The sequence below is a fragment of the Cynocephalus volans genome, chromosome 16 (assembly GCF_027409185.1).
Source record: "Cynocephalus volans isolate mCynVol1 chromosome 16, mCynVol1.pri, whole genome shotgun sequence".
In the NCBI taxonomy this organism is placed as follows: Eukaryota; Metazoa; Chordata; class Mammalia; order Dermoptera; family Cynocephalidae; genus Cynocephalus; species Cynocephalus volans.
Window position 1 is genome coordinate 14,158,507 of NC_084475.1, and position 18,489 is coordinate 14,176,995.

Genomic DNA, 18,489 nt, shown 5'->3' on the forward strand with positions numbered 1-18,489 from the left:
GCGAGCTGGTGCGGGATGTGGGGTCTCAGGCCCATCCTGGGCCTGCTGCAGCAGCAGTTGCAGGTTAGCCAGACCCTGGTGATGCACCCACACACTACAGTTTGCAAAGCCCCCAGGGATGCACCTGCATGGTACAGTTTGCAAAGCCTGCTTCAGAGGAAGGCCTAGGCTAAGATGACAGGTGGCCTGGGGCTGAATTCTGGCTGCACTATTTACTAGTGCTGTGCCTTGACCAGGTGACTTCTCTGAGCCACAGTCTTGTAATGTAAATAGTCGGGTTAAGGACACTTACTTCCCAGGGTCAACATGAGGGGTGAAGGCCGTAAGGACTACAGAATATGGCACACTGCCTCCCATGGGGTACTTGGTCAGCCTCTGAAGGCAACGTGTGGCTGCAGAGTTTTAGGCCAGTAGCAGAGCAGCTGCTCCACAGTGCTTTCAATGATTTCATATTCAGCGGGGGTTAATACTCTTAGTTAGTGAAGCATGGAAGATTCTTAAACTAGTTTTAGAACTTTGAACTAAAGCCATCTAGAAAGCGGCAGGTCAGTCCCAAGCCACGTGGAGAATGGGAGATCGTTTGGTGCCACCTGCTGTCCAAAGAGGTTTCTGCGAGCTACTGGCTTAATTTCTCAATTTCCCTGTAGGAAGCTGAATAAAAGTGAGCAAGAGCTAATAGAAGTGTCCCCCACTGGCATGTGTGAATGACAGTTAGGACATCTTGCTACCATGAAATCCCTGCTTCTCTGCAAACTCCCCCAGCCTCTTTTTACAGACTCTTCTTGTATGGGTAGATGAGGTAGTCATTCATTAAGTCCCTCATTTGCCTATTCACAGTAATTGGGATACAACAGTAAACAAAGTTCCTGCTGATTTGGTGTTCAGGAGAAAGGTCAAGGCTAGCACTAAAACTCTGGGTGTTATCAGTACATAGGTGGTATTTGATGATAAGCGAGAGCTGGAAGAAAGTGTGAGGTCAGGAAAAGGCATTAAAAGAGGAAATATATTTCAGAATGCTTTTATGTCCCCTCCATGGGCGATACCCACCTCAGGGAAAACACAGTGATGTGGGAGAGGGAGGGTCAGTGGCTGGAGTCATGCTCTTAGTTAGGGGAGTGGTCAGCGTCTGGCGCCCTGGAGCAGCACCCGTACATAAGCAATCACCCTCCGTAGGTGCAGCTTACTTGTGTGCACTCAGTTCAGCAGACCTTTGCTAGACAATGACTAACAGAAAGAGGGACGAACACTCATGCAGAGGGCACAAAGGTGCTGAGACCAGCACAGCCGAGTGGTAGTGCATACCACTGGGTAACTGGGTGTCTGCTAGAATGCACGCTCCAGAGGGAAGGCATCTTCATTTGGCTCCCTGGGGACCCAAGCACCTAGACTCATGCCTAACACATTGCTGGTGCTGAATAAATATTTGCTGGATGAATAAATGCCTTACATAGACAAGGGCAGGCATAGGACTGTACCATTATAATCAACACCTTGCACCTGCTATTCTCAATGCCCTCCCCTTTCTTTTTTCCAGCTTTATTGAAGTATAATTGATAAATAAAACTAGTATATATTTAAGGCATGCAACGTGATGTTTTGATATATGTATACATTGTGAAATGATCACCGCAATCGAGATAATTAACTTATCCATCACCTCATAGTTACCCTTTATTTTTTTTCCTGTAGTGAGAACACTTAAGATCTACCCTCTTAGCAAATTTCAAGTGTACAGTACAGTATTATTAACTATCATCTCCATGTTGTGTACTAGGTCCCCAAAACTTACTCATCTGTAAAATTGAAACTTTGTGTCTTGGACTAACATCTCTCCACTTCGTCTCCCAGCCCCTGGCAACCACCATCCTATACTCTCTGCTTCTGTGCGTTTGATTATTTCAGATTCCGCATGTAAGTGAGACCATACAGTATTTAACTTTCTGTGTCTGGCTTATTTCACTTTGCCTAATGTTCCTTGGGTTCATCCATATGGTTGCAAATATTAGGATTTCCTTCTTTTATAAGGCTGAATAATATTCAATCATTGTGTATACAAAGGGTCTTCAAAAAATTCACGGAAAGATGTGTATGATGTTTTAATTCCATTTCTCCATGAACTTTTAAAAATACTCTTGTATATACCACATTTTCCTAATCCATTCATCCAACAACAGACATTTAGGTTGTTTCCACATGTTAGTTGTTGTGAATAATGCTGCAATGAACATGGGAGTGCAGATACCTCTTCAAGATCCTGATTTCAATTCCTTTAGGTATATACCCAGTAGTGGGATTGCTGGATCATATAGTAGTTCTATTGCTAATTTTTGGGGGGAGCCTCTATACTGTTTTCTATAATGGTTGTGCCAATTTACATTGCCACCAACAGGGTGCAAGGGTTCCCCTTTTTTCCACACCCTCGCCAACACTTACCTCTCGACTTTTTGATAATAGCCATCCTAACAGGTGTGATGTGATATCTCACTGTGGTTTTGATTTGCATTTCATAGATGATTAATGATGTTGGGCATCTTTTCATATACATGTTGGCCATTTGTATGTCTTCTTTTGAGAAATGTCTATTCAGGTCCATTGCCTCATTTTCTGAGTTGTTTTCTTTCCATTAAGTTGTTTGAGTTCCTTATATATTTTGGCTATTAACCCCTTATCAGATGCATGGTTTGCAAATATTTTCTCCAATTCTGTCGTTTGTCTCTTCACTCTGCTGATTGTTTCCTTTGCTGTGTCCCCGCCCTTTCTTGCTTCATGCATTTCTCTGGCTGTTTTTAAGATTCTCTCTTTGTCTTTGAGCTTTGCCAGTTTGACTCTATAATGTGTCTTGGAGAGGCCCTTTTTGGACTTAATCTGTTTGGGGTTCTTTGAGCTTCCTTGATCTGTAGGTCCGTGTCTCTCCCTATACCTGGGAAGTCTCTATTATTATTTAGTTGAATAGGTTTTCAATGCCTTTTCCTTTCTCCTCTGCTTCTGGAACACCCATGAATCAGACGTTTGTGTGCTTAAGGTTGTCTGCTAGCTCTCTTAGATTTTCTTCATTTTTAAAAAAAGTTATTTATTTTTGTTCACCTGGGTTATTTCAAAAAGATCATTTTCAAGGTGAGAAATTCTTTCTTCTGCTTGCTCTAACCTGCTGCTTAGGACCTTGGTTGTGTTTTTTTAATATTTTAATTTTTTATTCCTTCAGCTCTAGGAGTTCTACATTCTTTTTAAGGTATTAATCTCTTTGTAAATTTCTTCCTTCGTAGACTGGATATCTCATTTAATTGTGTTGTCTAACTGAGTCTTCTTGTATCTCATTGAGTTTCCTTAAGATGGTTGCTTGGAATTCCTTTTCAGTCATTTCAAGGGTTTCCTGCTCTATGGGGTCTGGTACTTGAGAATTACTGTATTCCCTTTGGTGGTGTCACATCTTGTTTTTTTTTTTTTTTCCTGTTTCAAGTATCTCTGCATTGATGTCTGGTCATCTGGTAGAGCAGTTGCTTCTTCTATTACTCCAGAGTGGGCTTTGAGGAGAGAGACTTCCTCCCGTAGATGCTTTATATCGACTGTTGAGTAAGGTATTGTTTTAGTATTGGATCCTGATAAACACTACAGTGTTGAGTACAGATGTTTTATATCAACTGTTGAGTAAGGTTTTGTTTTAGTGTTGGTTCCGGATAAAAACTATAGTAGTGTAGCCTTTGTGTGGGTACTTTGGCTGTATTCAGTGTTGGAGCTGTGTGGGTCTCCATGGCCTAGGCACCAGAGCACTCAGTGATTCCTTGCTGAGGTTAATGACACTGTGTTGGTTAACTGAAGATGTGGGTGAGCTCTCGAGTTCTTGGGAGAAGTGCCTAGGTGCTCTGTTGCTTTTTGGCGGGGGTGGGTGATCCTGGGCTGGCTTGTTGGCACCCTGGCTAGTGCCCTGTGACCTTGATGGGTTCACTGGGGTATACTAAAGCTCTCAGTTTGAATGGGTGACCCTGAGGGGCTTTCCCTCAGTTCTTTCCTACAGGCAGAGGCTCCTCCTGGGTCCTTGCTTCCCCTGGTTGGGGGATGGGTTGCTGGTGATGGGGAATTTTCTTTCTTACTCTACATAGGCATCCTGGGTTTCTGTATTCTTGGGGGGTTCCACATGTGTCTCTCCCCATATCAAGGCAGTCATGTGGGCTGCACATGTTTCTCCCACCCCCAGGTGTGCTGCTGCATGTGGCAGTGTAATTCTCCCTGTGAGTTGGGCCATTGGGTCATGGGTCTGTGTTTGCTCACCTCTTTCCCCAGGCTCTGCCGGTGACTCTCCTGTGTCAATGCAGTTGAGTGGTCAGTCGGCCACCTGCATAATGTCTGTGGCTGCTGCTGTGGCAGCGAGCTGACCTTTTGGCAGCAGTGGCTGTGGTGGTGGCTATGGCAGACCACAGGTGTGCTCCTGCCATCTTCTGGGCAGGGGTCTGCCCGTGGCAGTACCTGAGGTCCTTGGGCATGTGCATGCCATCTGCTGGGCCTACAATCCATGTTCTTTTCCATGCTTGATTCATCAGCAAATTCTACCAGCTCTACTACTAAAATGCAACCGGAGTGCAACCACTTCTCACCACTGCTGCCAACCTGTGTGAGCCACTATTATGCCTCACCTCTATGATTCAGCTGCCTCTTCATGGTTTTCCTGCTTTCCCCACTTCAGACTATGCTCCCCACAATAGCCAGTGTGACCCTCTAAAAATCCAAGTCCTCTGTGACTATCTCACTCAGAGTAAAATCCAAGCCCTGCGGGCTCTGGGGGCTCTGGACCTGGTCACTGTTCTTCCCATCACGTTCCCCCCAACTCATGCTGGGGACATACAGGGTCTTTGCACACTCCAAGCACCCCCCTACCCCAGGACCTTTCCTCTTCTTTCCCGTCTTTCTAGAATGTTCTTCTCCTCGGTCCATGTGATTCACACACTGTTCTCCTTTAGGGTTTTGCTCAGATACCACCTCATTAAGTTCTTTCCTAATGACCCTATTTAAAATTTCAGACCTCCATCTGGATCTGCCTCTCCCCTTCACCACTTAATTTACCACCATGTGGTGGTATTATTTGGTTTGCACATCGACGGTCTTCCCCTAAAATTTAGGCTCCTGTTGTCTCTTTGCTCACTGCTTTATTCTCAGCACCAAGAACAAACCTGAGCACAAAATAACTGCTCCCTAAACATGAGTCCTTGCAGGACTGAAAGACTAGATCTCTAGGAATGTCCATGAATGTGTATGTTGCAGCTCAGTCTGATGACCCAAGTGCAGTATCATTCTAGCTGTGCTCATTGGTTGATGATGTTAATTCATCATTAATGTGAATGAATGTTGACCTTAATCCGTTGGTTAACACACGTCCAGGAGGCAGCAATTCCCATCTCCCCAGTTCATGTTCATAGTTGCTGCTTGGGTTTGGATGATGTGTTTAGGAACTTGTAGATAGCTGCTGTGTTATAGAGGGTGGAGTGCACCCACACACTTCCTAGGTCTGTATGTTAACTTGCAACTTCCAAACCTCGACAGTCTGGTGCTGTCAAACTGTTGCTGGCTCCGCCTGGCCCCTTTTTCTTCCTGTGGGAGGCATATGCTAGGGGGTGCAATATTTAGTTTTCCAAGCTGGTGCTCCTGGGCAAAGACTTGAAGGGTATCATCCATCTTTACAGCTTCCTTGGCAAGACACCCTTTCCACCTCCCCACTCCTTCATCTCCAATGGAAAGAGACTCCTATCCCAGATTCTGTCTTAAATCGGCACTACTTGTATGAACAAGCTGTGTGACCCGAGCAAGCTCTTCATCTTTGCTGAGACTCAGTTTTCACCTGCGGAATGAGGGGCTGGGCCAGGTAAACCATGAGGTCCCTTGTGGCTCCCACATCCCCCATCCTGGGCCATTACACTGGGGCTATTCTCTGGAATAACATCCGACTGCGAAGAATTAATGTCGGCTGGATGCTGGTGCAGGAAGCTGATCTCAACATGGCCAAGGGCTGTGAGTTCCAACTGCTCCAACCAAAGAGACACATTCCTCTTTCTCTTGTTTCTAACCACTTCCTCTAGTGCTTGTGTGTTCAGTGCTTCCTCTCCACCCCTCGCAGGCTGACGGCCGGCCGGTGGACCTGGAGTCTGACTCTCAGCTACCAGCTATTTTTGTAACCTCACCAGGCCACTTAAACTGGGTCTTTGTTTCCTTATCTGTATATAGGGCATACAAATCCATAACCTACCAGCTTTATAGGACTTTCAAAAAGATTAAAGAGTTCCAAAGGGCTCTAGTGGATATTAGAGGCAAACTGAATCCCATGATAACACATGACATCACCCAAAATCTAGAAATGATTTTTAAACAGAGATTGCCAAATACCAGCCAGTGGTACTTTGCTCATTGGCCATCCAATTAGAAGCAATATTATAATTAGGGGGCCAAATGACCCCTAGGAGGGGTTTTAAGATAAGTATGGGGCTGGTGCTGATGGGATGCGGTGCTGCTCAGAGACATGTGAGCTGAGGTGTGGCTGGGGTTTCTTGCATCTGAGCTCAGTCTGCCCTTAGGACAGTGGAGGGGATCAGTGCTCCAGCTGCACAATACTTCTGTGAATTGGAGGCAAACAGCCAAGGAGGCAGGTGTACAGCAGGGCTGAAGGGGTGGGCACTTGGTGGAAGGTGGAAGGGCCTGGGGACCTCCCCTACTACCACCCATGGGTCACTTCCCAACCCCCACCCTGGCCCCTTGCCCCTCTGCACCCCTTTGCTCTGCTGGAGCACCCCATACCATACCTTGTAGCCCTGGATATCTCCATTCTGGCTGTCCAGTGGGGGTGGCTCCCATGTCACATCCAACTGGGTGGCCGTGGCACCGTGGACGGCCACATTACGAGGCGCTGCTGTGGGCACTGTGTGGTGTGGAGGGTGGTGAGTGAGTGAGTGAGTAGACTCTGGGGAGGGGGAGGTGGGATGGGGACCCCAGATCCTGCATCTCTCCTGGCTGGACTTGGTGAGGGTGGGAAAGGCATGCTGTGGCTGGACAGGGGACAGGGCAAGCGGTGCTCACCTGCCTCCCCTACAAAGACCTCCTGCGGGGGGCTCAAGGGCCCCTCGCCCACGGCGTTGTACACGCTCATCCGTATCTCGTAGCGCCGGTGCTTGTTCAGGTCTGTGGGGGAGAGTGGGGGAGGGGGAACACACAGAGGTCACCGTCCCTGCTGGGAAGGAGCCTGCCATGGAAGGTGGAGGCTGTAGGGGGAAGGATGAGCATCCCTGCAATTCTAGCTCCCTGTGTGAAGGTTCAGGAAAACATGGGCAAGAGGTGGGGCCTCCGGGGGGTGCTCAGTCTCCTGCCCTGAATCTGGACACAGGATGATGCTGGATGGCCTCCTGGCTGAGGGTGACCATACCATTGATTGCCCAAATGGACACTTTTGAGACTGAAAGGGGCAACATTAATATTTACACTGGGACAACCAGTGTAAACCACAACTGTCCTGAGCACAGCAGGCCACCAGGCCACGCCCTCCCGGTCTGTCCCCTCTCTTTCCCACCATGGCAGATGCCCAGAGTCCCCAGCTCCAGGACCCCACCCCCACCCCCAGCCCCATCCCCCAGGTCTTTATGTGGCAGTGGGGGGCTTCAGTCCTAGAGAAGAGGGCTTATTGGATGGGAATTCTGGGATAAAGAAACCTCATGTTTTTGCCAAGCCTGGGGTGCTTGGGTGGGGATGCCGGCAGAGGTCGGGAGAGGGAAACAGCTACAGGAAAAGGGACTCAGTCACCCTGGGTGGGGGTGGGGGTGGAGTGGGGGAAGCTGCCCCTGCAGGGGGTGGCTGGCGTGCTCTCCCCTCTCCACTGTCCTCTCTCTGGGCTCCCTTCCTCTTCTCCCTTCCCCAGGGTTGAAGTTCTCTCCTTCCACGGGACCCAGAACCAGGGGTGTGTGTCACCCTGGCTGAGCCGGCTCTGCAGCCTGTGGTGGCCACTGGTTGAGGAAGGAAGAAGGACGACACACTTGTGCTGTTTTCCCTCAAGCAGGAGGTCAAGGCTCTGGGCCTTTGGAAGAACCATGGCTGGGACTTCAGAAACAAAGCAAGAGCTGGGAAATGTGACCAGCAGGAGCACGGCCTTGGTCCCCGGAGAAAAGACAGAAGCTGGTGCACAAGACTGCTGCCTGCTCCCTCCAGGAGGGGGGTCTCAACGGGAAGGCACAGATGGGTGGAAAAGTGCCTCGGACGGTACAAGATGGGCAGCAGCGACGCAGGACCTGCCCGCCGGCCCACCCTGCAGCATCCAGCAGCACCTCCTGTGGACCTAACCTCACTGTCCACCGCCCACGGAGCACAAAGCTGCAGACTTTCCTCTTTCATCCCGCTCCCAACAGAGGCTCAGCTTGGAGGAGGCTGCCCCTGCTAACCACCCCTTGTGTGTGTTTGGGAAAAGTCACATGTGTTAAGGGTGATTCCATGCTTCAAGCACCCCAGGGTGCACATGGTGCACATGTTGCAGCCTGTGGTCAGATGTTCCCGAGGCCCCACTCCCCACCCCTGTGGAAGGCCTGGGCCCGCGACGGGAGCTGCCATGCAAGGAGACTTACTGTCCAGCTCGTACTGCGTGAGGCTGGGCCGGCTCAGGTTCCGCATGGAGTACAAGGCTATGGGGTGGGGGCGGCGGAGGGGGCGGAGGAGACAGCAGACAGAGGAGGTTAGTGCACACACATGCCCCGCCCACAAAGAAACCCGGCCAGGGGGACGGGGTGGGACAGAGAGGGGCTGGCAGCGGGAACAGGCAGAGGGAGAGTGTTTCTTGATCCCTGATGCTGAGTTAGGGGCCAGGATGGGAATGGGGGTGCTGGGGGGAGGCAGCTGGTAGGCACTGGCCAGAGGTCACGGGGTATCTTGAGCTCCTCGGAGCTCGGCACCCCTGGGGACAGCTCAGGGGGACCTTCTATTTCCAACTCCGCTCCCTTGTTTCAAGGTAGGGCTCCCGGAAAACCACCATGAAATACTAGAGTCGTTAATTTCCTCATATGAACCAGAAACAATTTTACTACCAGGAAATATGACTGCATTATACACAGGCAATATAAAATCACAATCACGAGCACATGTTGGCAGAAAAATAAAAAAATAACACAAACTGTTGGATCAGCGACTTCCAAGTTTTTCTATTAATATTCCTTTGCTATAGGGTCAATCATTTTGTTGTCTGCTAACACTTGCGAGAAGACGAGCACGAAAGGCTGAAGAGAATTATGGGAGGAAACACCAAAATGGAGAGGATCTTAAATTGCTCCCCCTCTCCTGCTAGTCTCTCTTTTGGTGAGTGGTGCCACCAGCTGCCTGGGTACCCAAATCCTTCAGGGCTCCTCCCTGTCCCCTCCACGAATCAATATGGCACCCTGTAGTCTGTGTCCACAACACACCATCTCCCAAACTGGCTTTCAGTTCCATCTAGAGCCTGCCACCTTGGTTCCAACCTCCTGCTCTCTGGCCTATGTTTCTGCAACAGCCTCCTCTGGCCTCCCTGCCTGTGATCCCCCAACTGCATCATCCTCATGCCACCAAAGTGGCCCTCCTAACACAGAAGTCCAGCCACGTCTTTCAAGTGCTTTGACTCTCCCAGGAATCCTCTCCCTGTGATTTCTACCTGGGCTCCATGCTCTCTTTCCTTCCTGCCACAGAGGCAGGCTAGACGCACAAGACCCCGGGGCAGGGCAGTGACTTCCCACCCTGGGGTCCTGCCACTGCTGCTCTTGGGGAGTGACCAGGGGGCTTTGTTCCCTCAGAAGCAAGGTGCTCCTTCCTACATGCTGGGCTCTCCCATCCCTTTGCCTGGTTAACTTAGAATCGTCCTCCAGTGTTAGTGCCAATGTCAATGCCAGGGAAGCTTTTTCTGACCCTGGGTTTAGGCTCTCCTGGGATATTTCCTCCACAGCTGTCATGCCAACGGGCCTTAGACATCTATTTCGGAGATCACTTCTTGAATGCCTGGCTCCTCCTTGAGCCTGCAACCTCCAAGAAGGCAGGGACCCTGTCTGTCTTGATCATGGATGTGCCCTCCAGGGTCTCGGGGCATGTAGAAGGTGCTCAATAAATGCTCGTAAGTGAATGAATGGGATGGGGACAGAGGCACACACGGGGGAGGGAGGCAGGGTTCCAGGTTAGAGTGATTCCAGGAAGCTGAGAGCTTCAGAGGTGAGTGTGCGCCCCCATTCTCCCCCATCCCCTTGGGATGTCACTCACGGGTAAGCTCGGCCCACTTGGCCCCGGGGTTGTTGATGCCTCGAAGAGTGAAGCCCCTCAGCCCTTCGTAGAGCAGCTCCCGGTACCGAATCCGGAAGCCCAGGAGGATGCCATTGACCTTGTCCTCGGCTGGAGGCTGCAGGGAAGGAAGCAGGGGATAGGAAGGCCCCAGATCACTGCTTGCCCTGCTCCGCCCCTCCCTCTCCCCAAGATAACGTTGGCCATCTTCAATTTACAAAGCACGTCCGCAGAGGTTATTTCGTGACCGCAGCGTTCCCTGTGAAGCAGGGGAGGGCAGAAATCACCATGCAATCCTCCTTTCACAGAGCAAGAAACTGAGGCTCAGAGATGTTAAGGAACGTCCCCAAGATCACACAGCATCGTTAGGGCCTGGAGCATGACTCTGGACACATAGTTGTTTTCATGGAGCCAGTTCATGGCCAGGAGCTCCCGCCCCGATTATCAGCCTCCCCGGGCCTCCTGACCCCTGCCTGACCACCTGGCCAACACTTCCTGGCATTTCCTGTGACCTGGGCCCTTTCCCTCCTCTTCAGCACATACAGGGGCAAGTGTGCCTGCCTGCACTGCACTCCCCAGTCCCCCCTTCACATTTTCTCCTTTGCTCCTGCTCCTGTCCACAGCTGGCTTGGAGAACAGGCTTCGGCAGGAGGTGGGAACTATCTTTATGATACCTCTTTTAAAAAACCTGCTGAAAGGGTTCAGCCTTTTATTAGCACCTTAATTACTTCCCTGGCTGCTGCTGGTACCTCCCTGCCCCCTTCCCCACACTGGCCCCAATCTGCTCCAGCCTCATCCTGGCTCACAGCTGTATATGGGTCATCTTCATCTCAGGGAGTGTCCCCTCTGTGAGGCTGGGGAGGGGCCACGGGTCCCTCCTCATTTTGTCTTCAAGGGTTTTCCCTTTAGCAGGGCTGCATCTGGGCAAAGGGTGGTGCCTGCCCCTCTGATCCTGAGAAGCAGGGGCGGGAGTTAGCTGCTCTGGGGCCTCCGTGGGTGGCCTGCTGAGCCAAAGGCTGGACTTTGGAGGGCACAGGAGGAACCTGAGGGCGGAACATGGGCAGCCTGTCTTTGAGGTTCACCCATTGTCTTCCTCAGGCCGTGGCAGAACAGGCAGTGCTCACCAAAGAGTGGGCAGCTGGAAGGGGCATGCAGGAAGGGGCGGGTTTTCTCTGCACCTGAACAATGGGCTCCAGCTGACAGTGACGGACACAGGTCAGGCATGCACACTTGTGCTTGTCTCTCTATTAGGAACCCCTTCACTCACCAGTGGGTCTGGACTTCAGGGAGACACTAGGGACCCTGAGAGTCCCAAGTATTTTTCAGTACACCTAAGGCTAATACACATGGCCCTGTCACTCACTAGCTGTATGACTTGGGGCTACTGGCGTCCCCTCCTGAGTCTCAGTCCTCATCTGCAGAAGGGGATGATAATAGCAGCAGCCTGATGTGAAGACCTGGAGAATGGAATGAGGGATGTGTGTGCGTGTCAGTGTGTGCATAGAATATTCTGTAACATGCACACTCCCGGATTGCTCATGCCTTCTGTGTGCTCTGGGGGCAGAGAACTTGGGAGCCCCAGGCAGCCCTGGTGGGGACTGTTGGCTTTCTGATCTCAGTTTGGGACCTCTCTGCCTGCCGGGTCTTACCTGCCATCGGATTAGCACAGAAGTGGTGGTGTGGGGCGTCACTGAGAGGATGGTGGGCGCTTCGTCAGGGGCTGTGGACAGAGGCACACAAGGGGGCTCTGGGGGCTGGAGCTTCAGCCCCATGCCCTGGGAGCCCACGTGGACCAGATTCTGCTGATACTGGACTGGACAACAGGTCCAGCTTAAGTCACCTTCAATGCCCACCAACCCAATTTCTGCAGAACACAGGGCCACTGTGGAGGGAGAGAGAGACTACGACCTGACCCCAGACCAACCCCAAGGATCCCAGAGCCCCCTCCGCTCTGCCTCTCGGAGCCACAGGCCTCCCCCTCCCACTCACTGGTAGCTTGTGGGACATCAGACACTAAGAGGCGAGGCTGGGCCTGGGATCCCAAGGCCCTGGCAAAGGCCCTTGTGGCCCAAACCTCCTTGGGACTCTGTGCAGGAGCTCAGGAGCCCAGCAAGCTGGTGCCCTTCTCATCTTTGGAGTCCCCTCCCCTTGGAAGAGAATGCCCAGTGCCCAGGAAGTAGCCAGTGAGCCAAGGGGAAGAGACGCAAGTGGGGGAGGGGGCACTGACCGGCCTGCAGGGTGGTCAGTGACTCTGACTCCTCGCTGAATTCGCTGTCCCCAATGTCATTGGTTGCCTTCAGTCGGAACTTGTAGGACGTGAAGGGCTTGAGCCTGTGAGGGGAATGGAATCAGATCCAATGAACCGAGCTGTCTCCTAAAGACCCTGTGCCACGCCTCCACCACAGGGTCTCACTGATCTACCCCTGCTCGGGGAAAGGGGCGGGGTGCCCACCACTACACAGACAGGAACACCGAAGCTCCGACAGGAGCTCTGCCACAAAGGGTACCAGGCCCCCCAGACCATGTCAGCTTGGGATGCCTTTAGCTCCAGTCACCGGCTATAGGTCCCCAAAAGAAATGTCTATACGTTTCCTACCTCAGAGGACCAGGCCACCACGAAAGTGCAAACTCCCTCCACCCCAAAACTGCCTTTCTTAAATTTAGTAAATTCAGGAAGGGTGGAGGTTCTCAAGGGTAACCAGTACTTTGTCTATCAGTCTCATTTCCTCTCCCAGCAAACATCTTTCTTTTTGATTTATTGGGGGTGGGAGAGGTGGGGAGGAAAGTATGGCTCAAAACTCCCAGTCATGTTAACTGGAATATAAAAAAATACAACCCACTGGGAATTAAATTGAAACCAGAATTTCAGAGTGAAGCTCCCCTCTCCTATTAAAGATGCGAGGAACTGCTGCCTGGCTGGGAAGAATCCCTAATGCAGGATGGCGGCTCGTCACTAAAGGGGCTTCTAGGCTGCAGCAATAGATCATTAAGATGCAACCCCAACCGGTTCAGAGAGACAGAGGGAGAGAGCTGGAGGGGGCCAGAGTGGATCAGGAGGCCTCCTGGGTGGTGCTGTCCAGGCTGGGGGGTCCGGGCCTCACCTGTCCACAATGAAGGTGGAGGTGTTGTGGCTCACGGAGGCGGAGTGCAGCGCCCACCTGCCGCTGGGCAGCTCGCGGGTCTGGACGGTGTAGTAGCGCACCGGGGACAGCCCGTCGCTGCCGGGCTCCCAGGACAGCAGCACGCTGCGCGCCTTCACGTCCTCCTGCTGCACCACCAGCTTGCTGGGGGGCTGCGGGCGGTCTGGGGGTGGCAGAGGGGAGGAGAGTGAACAGCGCAGCGGGGCCAGGTGCTGGTGGAGGGGATGGCTTTCTCAAGGGAGGGAAGGACAGCTCTGGGCTCAGGCCTGGAGCCACACTCCTCCTAGGTCCATGCGCATGGGGTCCTGCCATGTTCTATCCGTGTGCGCAGCCTGCACCTGTCTCCTGGTCAGAACCTCCCCTCCGTACACACACACCAAGGACTGGCCATGAGGACGTGTAAACACCCCAGATCCTCTGCTCCTGCCCCGCAGCAACGCTGAGATGGGACCTGCGCTGTCCCGAGTGGGACGGAGCCCACACTTCCCTCTGTGGGACTCTGCTTTACACCACGCCCTCTCTTGGCTTCCTTTTCTCTCCAGCCTCACTTGTCTACTCGCTACTGCAGAGACTGTCAGCCTCGGCACTGCGGCATCTGGGATGGAGCATGCTGCTCTGTGGGGCTGTCCTGTGCCGTGCAGGATGCCGAGCTGCATCCCTGACCTCTGCCCACTCATCGGCAGGAGCACCTTCCACCTGGTTGTAACCACCAAGCTGTCTCTGACAATGTCCCTTGGGGGGACAAAGTAGCCCCCAGTTTGGAACCACTGTCCTACTGGGAACATTTCTTCATCCATCACTTTCACATCAATCGGTGTCTCAGACCTGGGTCTGGGGAACCCACGCTTGGGCGAGATGCATGCCAGCTCAGGGCAGTGGGCCATGGTTGCCAGGGCTCAGGCTGCAGCCCCAATCCTCCATGCAACTGGACAAGGCCAGGGCCATGTGGGGGAGGGGAGAAGGGAAGGATGATGGTCACCAAGCTTCCCTTTAGAAAACCAGAGCAGAGCAGGATCCTAGGGAGGGGACCTCCCAGCTCAGCTCTGGAAGTCTCCCAGACCCCTTGCTGACCTTGACTCTGGAGACTAGAACCCACTTTCCATCTCAGGTGGGGCAGTGTGACTCCTAACTAACTGATCCCCAGCCATCCAGTGGAGAGGCTCCGAGCACCCGGATCGGCTGGGGGTGCCCCTTGGCCACCTCTCAGGCCTCCCCAGCTCCTTGTGGGCAATCACCTCTCTTCTCGGTGGTCACGACCAAGGCCTCGGCAGCCTCTCCCCAGCCCTTGCGGGTCTGGGCTGTGATGCGGAACAGGTAGACAGACTCTGGCTTGAGGCTGGTGGCTGTGTACTGGCGGGCGCTGGGTGCCAGCACCTCCACGGTGGCAGTGTTGGCTGCGGTGGTGTTGAGCCGGTGTGTGATCTGGTAAGCTGTGGGGAAGGAAGGACATGGAGCACACTGGGAAGCAGGGAAAGCTGCCCCCAGAGCCCCGAGGAAGGGTCATCCTTTCCTCAGTCATAGCAGCGTGTGCACTTAGGCCACCTGGGCTGAGGTTTGTGTGCTTGGAGCCATCTTGGTTACTCTCCAGTCTTTAGCTGCCACTTGGGGAGTGTGGATGGTGGGGGGCATGGATAGGCACTCTGCACAGTGTCTGTGAGCCCCATAACAGCCCCAAGTAAGGAAACTGAGGCTCGGAGAGGCCAGACCACCTGCGAGGAAGTGACTGAGCTGCAACACCAGCTTGGGTCTTTCCAGTCTAAAGCGCTCGCCCCTCCACCCCAGACTCTTGTTTTTGGAGGTGTGGCGTTCATCTAGGACAGGCATTGCATGAGGTCGGGACTGGGAACCACCATTTATTTCAAAGGTGAGGGGCTGAGGCCACAGGGAAAGCAGACTTGCTCAAGTTTATGTAGCTGCTGACTTCAACCCTGGGTATACATGTTGGGGGAACCTGGAATGTGAGATGCAGCTTCAGATCTGCAGCCTCCCTCCCCTACGCTCCAGGCCCTGTCCGCCAGCAGTGAGCTGTGCTGAGCCAGCCAGCACGCCCTTGCCTGGCCACACACAGGAACAGCAGCTGAGGTTTATCAGATGACCAGTGCACTGGGTACAGGAGGCATCTGAAGTCACAGAGCTAGCCAATGGTTTTTAAGGGACCTGAACCCTGACCTTGCCCTCCAGCAGATAATCTTACAGACTGATACTTCTAGCAGGAGAAATAAGAGTCAGATCCTGTTGCTGAGGAGATGTAGATACTTCCTGGGCCTTCTCTCCCACTTGCTGACAATGACTTTGTCTCTTTGACGTCTTATACTTCCTTCCTCTTCCTGCAGCCAGGGCATGGGAAAGGATGAAGGCTTACCAAGAATGATGCCATTGGGGGCAGCAGGGGGCTGCCAGATCAACCGCACTGACGTGGTCCTCACCTCCGGGAACAGGATGCCCATGGGTGGTCCTGGGACTGGAGGGGACGAAGGAGAAGGGGTTGAGGCTATGGCCGAGCCCCAGGCTGAGTCCAGCTCCAGCAGAGCAGCCCGGCGGGACAGATGTGGGAAGGGGCCACTCAGCTCTATAAATGTTTGTGGAGTGCTGCTCTGTGCCTGGCACAGTGTGAGGAACCAGGGACACGAAAATGAAATCAATGAGGTTTCTACCCTCAAAATAGGTGTTATTTGGAAGGGACCCAGGCTCCAGCTTCCTTTGGCTCAGTGTCTGTGTACACGCCCCAGGACTGGGCTGCTCTCCAAAACCAAGCAAGTGGGTCTGGACCTTGGTCTGTGCTTTAGAAGGTTCTGCTCTGACTTTCTTCCACCCATGGGGTAGGGTGGCTGTGGGGCAAAGGAAAGACCTGAGCCTGCACCGCCCCTCTCTCTAGGCCTCGTTCTGGAGCCCTGGGATCCTGCAACTCCCTGTCAGGCAGCCCCAAACATATTTCCAGGGTCTGCATGGGCCTGTTCCCGAGATTCACCCTCCTGAGGGTAGACTGTGCACCGCTGGGCTCAGAGATGGCCAAGGGATAGCTGTGTGGGGGATGTGGCTGGAGAATGTGTGCTGTGGGCCAAAGGAGAGGAAGGGAAGGGAACAGGGCAGGAGATGGGGGTGAGTGGCTGGGGGTGGAGGTGGGGGAGGTTTCTTCTTGTGTTGCCTCATTGCAGCACAGAATGCCAAGAAGTCTGAGCTTTGTGAACTTGAACTTGGCCTTCCTGGTCATTTTAAGGGTATATTTGTCAAGGCAGGAGAATAGAACATATTTAATTTAACAGTTCATTAGCTTGATTTATAACTTCAGAACATATAGGCACTTGGTATTTGGGCTTCCTTCTGCACTCTTGTCTGACCCTGCAAATGTTTGTGGCGGGCAGTACTTGGGTATGTGTGTGGGGAGAAGGGAGGAGCCGAGCACGTATCGGCCAGCTTTTCATGGGAGTTTTGCTGCAGGGATGAATGCCTGGTGCCCAGCTGGCAAACAGGACCAGCAGGCTGGTGCCCAGGAAAAATGACTTTCTCTTTCAGAGACCTTTATACTCAAAGTGAACCTGCCCCAGGTGAAAAGGTAATCAACTAGTGCCAAGTCCCTAGCCCTCTGTACACTTGCCCTAGAGAGAGCGGGAGACAGAATCAGATGTCAAAGTGCCCTCTCATTGTCACTTCTTCCTGGGGGATGCACAGGCTGTAATCAGCAGTAGGGCTTGTGGTCCTTAGCGTGGCCCACACCCCACGGGAGGAGCCTGAGGCTATGGCCCCCCTGGAGGCACAGAGTGACCCCAGAGGGGCAAGGCTGGCGGGCAGGAGGAAGGGCAGCACCTCCCGGTCTTCCCCAAGCTCGCTGGGACTCAGACTCACCGTCATCCAGCGTCCGCTCCAGGATGGGAGGGTGGCTGGGGCTGCCGTCTCCGATGCGCGTGAAGGCCAGGACCTGCACCTCATAGAGCACGTACTTGCCCAAGCCGGTGAGCTGGGCACTGCGAGACGAGTTGCCTTCCACCAGCCAGAAGTGGGGCTGGGAGTCCGAGTCCTTCTCCCTATACATCACCTGCCGGGCCCAGCACAGGGTGAGCGCCTTGGGCCTGGGTGTCACCCCCCAGCACCTCTCCTGAGTCTCATCCCCAGGAGTGGGTGGGAAGGAAAGACTTGGGCTCCTAGGAGTGGCTTGGCCCAGAGGGAGCACGGGGTCATCACAGAGCTAGTGTACCCAGAGGGCTGGGGACACACAAATGCACTCAGCCATGGAGCTGGAAGTCTCCTTAAAGAGCATCAAGGTGGGAAGACAGACCAGAGAGGAGTGCGACTTGCTCAAGGTCACACAGCTAGTGGTAGAAAAGCTAGGACATCTAACCCATATCTCCAACTTCCAGGCCAGGGCTAGACCATGTGGCTAAGAGCAGCTTTAAGAGAAATTCTAGAAGATAATGGAAATGGAAAGTGGGCCCATCAGAGCTGAGAGTGAGGCTGGGGGCACCCAGCATGGCTTCCTGGGAGAGGCGGAGCAGCCCCAAGACCCTGGGCCCTCACTGGTGCCTCCCCATCCCTAAGGGAGGACTCCCCGGTTGCCGTGGTGACTGGTGGATAGGAAGCCAGGTGGATCCCCGGCGTCCACTCTAGGAGGCACAGACTCAGCATATAACAAGGACAGGCACCTTGACTGGAGTGGCTGGGGGAAGCCAGTGTAGGGTGCCACCCCACCCATCCACAGACTCACCTTATAGCCAAGCACCAGCCCATTGCGATCAGCCTCGGGGATTTCGTTCCAGCGCACCAGCATGCTGCTAGAGGTGGTGGCCAGCGCTGACACGTTGGTGGGGCCAGAGGATGGGACTGAGGGAGAGAGGGAGAGGAGAGAAGGAACTCAGGACCAGAGTCGACCCTACAGTGGAAGGCAGGTGGAGCAGGACACGGACCCAAGTGGCACAGATGGTCCCCAAGCAGCTGACGATCCTGCTATGATATCTTTTGGTTTTGGAGGGTCGCAGATGCTGTTTCTGAATTCAGATGTGCCTCCCCCATTACCCTCTGCTCAGGCTAATGTTAGATAAGCTTGTACCATCTGCTGGCACAGCAGTGAAGAGTGGGGAAGGGGCCCATGAGAGCCATCTGTCAT

The 18,489-nt window shown here is 53.2% G+C and overlaps 1 protein-coding gene across 1 annotated transcript in view; it reads right to left on the bottom strand.

The window, feature by feature from the left end:
• The window catches only part of SDK2 (sidekick cell adhesion molecule 2), a 139,585-nt gene that overhangs the window by 26,628 nt on the left and 94,468 nt on the right, over window positions 1-18,489 (bottom strand). Inside the window, exons 25-35 of the mRNA XM_063080367.1 lie at window positions 18,091-18,206; window positions 17,235-17,424; window positions 15,754-15,852; window positions 14,627-14,821; window positions 13,353-13,554; window positions 12,479-12,582; window positions 11,901-11,971; window positions 10,234-10,369; window positions 8,586-8,642; window positions 7,057-7,158; window positions 6,783-6,898 (exon numbers count right to left, since the gene is read on the bottom strand). Coding sequence (XP_062936437.1) covers window positions 6,783-6,898; window positions 7,057-7,158; window positions 8,586-8,642; window positions 10,234-10,369; window positions 11,901-11,971; window positions 12,479-12,582; window positions 13,353-13,554; window positions 14,627-14,821; window positions 15,754-15,852; window positions 17,235-17,424; window positions 18,091-18,206 — 1,388 coding nt within the window. The remainder of the gene's footprint in view (window positions 1-6,782; window positions 6,899-7,056; window positions 7,159-8,585; window positions 8,643-10,233; window positions 10,370-11,900; window positions 11,972-12,478; window positions 12,583-13,352; window positions 13,555-14,626; window positions 14,822-15,753; window positions 15,853-17,234; window positions 17,425-18,090; window positions 18,207-18,489) is intronic.